This window comes from Phragmites australis, chromosome 4 (genome assembly GCF_958298935.1).
Source record: "Phragmites australis chromosome 4, lpPhrAust1.1, whole genome shotgun sequence".
Taxonomy (NCBI): Eukaryota; Viridiplantae; Streptophyta; class Magnoliopsida; order Poales; family Poaceae; genus Phragmites; species Phragmites australis.
Genome location: NC_084924.1, coordinates 45,058,438 through 45,064,468, shown reverse-complemented (window position 1 = coordinate 45,064,468; position 6,031 = coordinate 45,058,438). Strand labels below are relative to the sequence as shown.

The following is a 6,031-nucleotide window of genomic DNA, read 5'->3' as shown; positions in this document are numbered from 1 at the left end:
TTAGTTAAAAGGTGAGATTAAATGAGATAAGGTTATTTATATTTTTTATGATATGATCAAATTTTTTATTTGGTTAGGACAGATATGATGAGTTAATTTTTTGTTTGACTGGATGGATAAGATGAGATGAGCTGAGTTGATTGTGATAATTTTTTAATGAACATCTCAATTTGTGCATATTCATATTTATATGTATTTTATAAGTGTTTGGATGAATTTGTACATGTCCGAATTCAAATTGAATTAAAAGACAATATCGTATAAAATGATAAAAATACATATAAATAGAGCATTGGAAAATAACTCATTTTTTCACTAAATAAACTAAGGTTCAAAATAATTTTAGAAATTATTACGTCACATGAGAGGAATATTAGTGATTTTTTCTGTTTTTGAATTTTTTTAGACCTTAAAAATTACTTGAATTTCTAGAGTAGCCCTCTTTAGATATTTTAATTTTGAAATCTACAAGATATTCAGGTGAATCCTTTTAAAATAGATTCATCATGAATTATAAAACCTATAAAAAAATTGTCATTTTTAAAGCACGGTAATCCCACTGTCCAAATAGAAAAAGGAGGAAAAAATAAAAACAGATGGATACTGTTCATCCGACTGGGTGATCCTCACTGGACTCGTCCTGCTTCTTTTTCTGAGGGATCAGCTCATCTAGTTTTTGAGAGAATATTTGATGGTTCTGTACATCCTTGCCTAACCAAACCCCAAATAAGCCCAATAACTTAGACAAAGCGGCCCCCATCCACCACTGGTACATCTAACCAAACAAATCGAGGGAAACCGCAATCCAGGCCGAAACAGCAGAAAGGACCCGGACGAAAAACGGAACTACATGGATGTCTTTCATCGCAAAGCCTCGTAACATTATCTTGATAATACTAAGAAGCCTAGAAAAAGACATGCTAGGTATACATGTGATGTCCTCAAACATACATTAAGTCGTCAATCAGCCTGCCAGTGTCTCCGTTTAGATGATTGATTACTATGGTAGTACCGTCCACTGGGAATGGGCAATAAAATCATCTGCAAGGAAACCCAGCTGCGTCTATCGGCGTTGCAGTCTTCAAAGAGAAGGCAACAACAAACGATGGATGGATACTCAAGTCGGCTGGGGCAACGGGTTTGTCTTCAACCACAAGGACCGCCCTACCATGGCTCTACCATGCACAGCCATGTATGAAGCATTCAGCCTAAGATCGAAAGAGGGAAAAGAGGAGCATGGGTTACACACCTGTGCAGAAACAACGGAATGAGAATAAATGCGACTGTACTTACTTGTCAACATCAGGTATGTTCATCGGATCATACGCCTCCTCTTTCTGTTCCATGCCTGGATGCCTACCAGCAACAGATGAGGCGTCCCCAGTTCCCTCAACCTGCAAGATTGCGAGATTTATCAAATAATATACGAGAACAACTATGGCCAGACACAAATCCAGAAATCGTTTGTTTACTATGAAACCTGAGACCATGGGGGTATGCAACACAAATCACTTCCTTACAACGGAAGCATGAAAATATGGTCGGTACAAACTTGCAAGAAGACAGATAATTCAACAAATGCACATTCTACAGCCCAAAATCCTTCCTCTATTCAATATGATAGATTACATAATTGATAATGAATTACATTTCTACTATATAAAACACGAGTTAGTTCCCGCGTCACCTCTTCCTCCACTATCCTCACATATAATAAAAACCTCTAAAATCCGAATAATTTACCCACTTCTACCATCCTCCTTTGTCCTCTAGCCTTCCCGTCTCGTTACTAACTACAGATATGAGACTCGTTTTACTAATGAAAATAAATGAAGAAATTATGAGAAAAATTAGCAGATAATCTCTTCTTTTTTTGAATCCCATCTGAAATTAAACTACGGCATCGCTCCTGACATATTCATCCAGCGACACTCCTATAGTGCATTCACATCTCCATACCTTGAGTTTGTGTTTGATGTTACCGCGTCTAATATTTGTGTTTTCGTTGCAACACACGGACACTTAGTTAGTAATTGATAATTCATAAGGATGCAATTTTTACTTCTGGAAATATAAATCCTACATCTGGTTTACATGAGCGTGCATTGTATAGTGACATAGTTCAACAGAAATTTTAAGAAATTAATAGGCTTCAGGTGTCCATATCCACAACTTACTGAAGAATGCACAAGTAATGTACATTCTTGTATACACAAGCATACAGCACAGAAACCTAGAAAGAGTATAATGAACGCAATTTGGATTAAATCCTTACCTGTTGGGGATACTGGCTATATCCTGCATAAGCACCATATGCATATGACGGGTCCTGAGCATATCCATATGCATCGTACCCATAGCCATAGTAAGTGCTTGACCACTGATTCGGATCTGCTTGCTGACTCCAGACAACTGATGGATCCTGCTGCCAAGGCAAAATGTACACAAGAGTAAGACCAAGAACACTATTATGTGGATCTAAGTGAGTAAAATCTTCGTTAGCATACTCATAAGTGCAGACTACCACATTAACAAGACTGCCTCCAGTAAATTTTCGAACATCTAAGTTTGAAGATCTTTACTGAATATCAGAGGTTTGTGCAGTTGAAATTTAATGAGATATATATACCTGCTTACTTGCAGGACTTCTGCCCCATGAAAGCCGAACTACTTGTTGGCCAATCACTGTGCCATGAAGACGTTGTACTGCCTCTTCAGCTGATGCCCTGAAACAGTTATTATTGTTAATGGTGAATGCATCATATATTCATCTTTTAATTATGTAAACAAAACAAAGATGCTAGCAAAGACAGGCGCCACCAGAGAAGTCATACACTGTTGAAGAGGAAGAATATATATAGTGTGCAACAATTATAGGCATATATACACAACAACAACAACAATTAAAATGCTTATTCCTCTACTCAGTTATGGATGGTGAAAGGTAGCACTACACGGTGACATTCTTAGTTTTTCCTGCAAAGCATACACGTGCCTAACAATGCAAAGTAACAAAACGAGTATCCATGACAGGCATATATAATTTTTCGCTGCTAAGAGATTTGGATTTTGGGCATATATAAGGCAGATATCTTGCCCAACATCTACAATTTTCAAAGGTGAAGGTGACAACCTTTGAAAATTGTCGATTTTGAGCAAGATATATTTTTTTCCAGACAATAGTTAGTTCTTATCACCACGTTGACAATTTTTTGCGAAAATGCTGATAAGAATGACTAAAATGGTGCATTTTACAAAAAAATTCTGAGCATAGTATAGGGCAGTAAAGCAATCTGAAAATGTAACTTAACAAACTATCCATGAGGCATTATGGTTAGAGCCTCCCGTGTCTTGGAAAGTTGCTACTAAGAACTTGCATGCTTGTTTCTGTAAAATTATAGTACAAGAAATACAAAAAACGGAATTTTCTTAAAGCACTTACCTAGAAGCGTATTGTACAAATCCACATCCTTTACCAACTGGAATTTTCACATATATAAGCTCCCCAAATTGCACGCATATCTGCCTCAGCTCATCTTCTGTCACATTCGGGTCCAAGTTACCGATAAATATCTGCAAATGTATCCCAAGGTAAATTTCATAGTCAACAAAGAAAATGGCTGCCAATATGATAGGGGTTCTTACAGTAGTGTTTGTAAGATCACTATCAGGTAAAACTGTCTGAAGCTGAGGAACTGCATAAGTTGTTGCTGGATACATCGCTACATATTTAATGTAAGCAAGCCAGTTATAACAAATACAATAAAATGAAGAATCAAACTGTAAATCATAAAATAGAATATTACAAGTAATTCATTACCTTTAGCAGCTGGATATTGAAGCTGTGAGCCAGTGGATTTCTTAGGTATTGCAGCACTTATCCGCATAGGTCTTGTTGAGCAGTACACACCATTCATTTCTGTCATTGCACGATTCTTTTCATTTTCATCTGCGAATTTTACAAATCCGTATCCTTTGGATCTCCCAGTATTTGGATCTGTGACAACCTTAGCCCCTCTAACAGATTGATAGTTCACCCGGAAAGTCTCCTGTAGTAAGTAATCTGTGACATCAGGTGCCAGGTCCCCTACGAAAATCGAATGATCAGGTCCTGCATCGGGACGCCTCTCACCAGAGCCGAAAGAGGCCCAGTTCAATCTGAACGTATGCTCGGTTCCAGGCATCTGTGTGCCATTGTAAGTCTGTAGAACTTTCTCAGCAGCTTCATGCGAAATGAATTCTATGAAACCATAACCCTCTGGAAGGCTTGTTAGTTTGTTGCGTATTATTTTAACAGATTGTACCTGCCCTTCCAAAGAATACCAGCCTTAGTACAATGAATTCAATCCAATACTCGACATGAGAAAGAAAACTCTTCTGAGTTCTGACAGCACAAAAAATGCTTAAGAAGTATAGTCAATTGAAATCAACATGACACTTTCAATGTTCGGATAATGTTGCAAATGTTAAACGATAAAGCATACTTCTATCATCAGCTCATTGGCAAATAAAGCCAATAAGGCAACAATCATGGATCAGACATCCAACTATTGGATGCTTGTTGTGTTAACTCAAACGGTTGTCAAGGGATAATTTATTTATGTAACTTTTTTCTGTGCTGACGCGCCCAATACTTAGAAACTTAAGGCTTATTGATTGTTAAGCAACTCCAAGTTAAGTAAGTTCGCAATAGCATCCTACCAATGTCGCTCCATACAAACCCAAAACAGCTCAATGCGTTCCTACAAGAAAATCCAAAAAATAGGCCTAGAACATTACCAAGACGCAAACAAAAGAACCCACTATTGCTATCGTGAAGACATATTTCAAAAGACCTATGTGGATAACTTCACTCGCTCAGATAACGCATGCATCTGTCCAACAACAGCACACCTGTACTTAACTTGCGCGGAGTCTTCAGGCTCAGGTTTGGTCGCCTGGACAATAAATACTGTTCATAAGAACAGCCGTGTTGCTACTTATAAGAAACTGGTTAATTGATACAGAAGGAAGCATGTGACCATTCGAATTCACAATTGTTACTGCGAATTTCAAAAAGGAAAAACGGCTGCTTCACAACCCTAGGACCATGAAATCCTTACCACCCAAAATAGCACACACATAGTACACGGTCGTCAATCTACGTATCTACCCTAACCAAACCGAACGAATAGCAACCACTACAAGTGGACTTTGAAGCATCGAAGAGCTGGAAACGCTAACTCGCCTGAGGAGTTCACCCACCCCGCTGCAACGCAACCGCTCGATCAGACTAACTAACCCAGCTTCAAATCGCCGGATTAGGACTGCGCGCCAAACAAAACCTAGAAAGAGACAGCTGCCTAATCGGGGCGCAACGCACGGCATGGGGGAGGCACATGTTGAACGACGACACCTACCTCGCCGGTGTGGGCGAAGCAGCCGTAGAGGTAGTTCTCGTCGGTCCAATACTGGAGGTCGCCGATCCACAGCGTCCGGACCTCCTCCAGGCTCGTCGGTTGGTGGTACGGCGCCGCCGCCATCGAGCGGCAGGACGGAGCGGGGCTGCTTGGGGGTCGGAGGAGCGGCGGGGACGAAGTTGGTCGGCTCGGGTTCGGGTCTAGTGCGGCTCCTTTCTCTCTCTCTTGTTCATCTTCCCTTTTTTTCTGTTTAATTAATCTGAATCTGAACCAATTTTACGTGTTTTTGGGCCTTTTCGGCCCATGTTTGGTGGGCTGATTTTGTTACTACTAATGAGCTGCGGGAAACCTATATGTACTGGTCGACAATTCAGGAGTTTTTTATTTTTATATTTTTTAAATCGAGAACTTGTAAAAAAATGTGTTTATTTTGAAAAATCGCACCTCTAGATTTCTATCGTCGTTGGAAAATCGTACATCTAGACTGATATCGTATATTTTTCAATTTAAAAATATAAAAATAAAAATAAAACGGTCACCATATCAATCAGGTGATATGGCTCTTTATGATAAGTGCAGCGGGTGCATAGTCTGGATGGGATACAGGAATAGTCGCTAGTATGACTACAACT

At 39.3% G+C, this 6,031-nt stretch overlaps 1 protein-coding gene across 2 annotated transcripts; it reads right to left on the bottom strand.

Annotated features, from left to right (window-relative positions):
• Positions 1-836: 836 nt before the first annotated feature.
• Positions 837-5,653, bottom strand: LOC133916753 (polyadenylate-binding protein RBP47B'-like). Of its 2 annotated transcripts, none has more exons than XM_062360572.1 (8): positions 5,400-5,653; positions 3,821-4,304; positions 3,646-3,722; positions 3,443-3,573; positions 2,630-2,726; positions 2,276-2,425; positions 1,294-1,394; positions 837-1,208 (listed from the first exon to the last, which is right to left on the bottom strand). In XM_062360572.1, exons 1-8 carry the CDS (start codon positions 5,520-5,522, stop codon positions 1,118-1,120), a joined length of 1,254 nt encoding a protein of 417 aa, XP_062216556.1. In that variant the 5' UTR covers positions 5,523-5,653; the 3' UTR covers positions 837-1,117. The 2 variants fall into 2 exon arrangements, with proteins under 2 accessions (XP_062216556.1, XP_062216557.1); XM_062360573.1 differs by having other exon boundaries at positions 2,276-2,422.
• Between the last annotated feature and the right edge of the window lie 378 nt (positions 5,654-6,031).

Excerpts from the sequence above, each read along its gene's own strand:
- LOC133916753 (XM_062360572.1), bottom strand. The coding sequence starts at position 5,522 with ATGGCGGCGGCGCCGTACCACCAACCGACGAGCCTGGAGGAGGTCCGG. Across the intron at positions 1,395-2,275 it reads ATAGCCAGTATCCCCAACAG|GTTGAGGGAACTGGGGACGC; the intron begins GTAAGGATTTAA and ends GCAATCTTGCAG. Across the intron at positions 1,209-1,293 it reads AACATACCTGATGTTGACAA|GCTGAATGCTTCATACATGG; the intron begins GTAAGTACAGTC and ends TTTCGATCTTAG.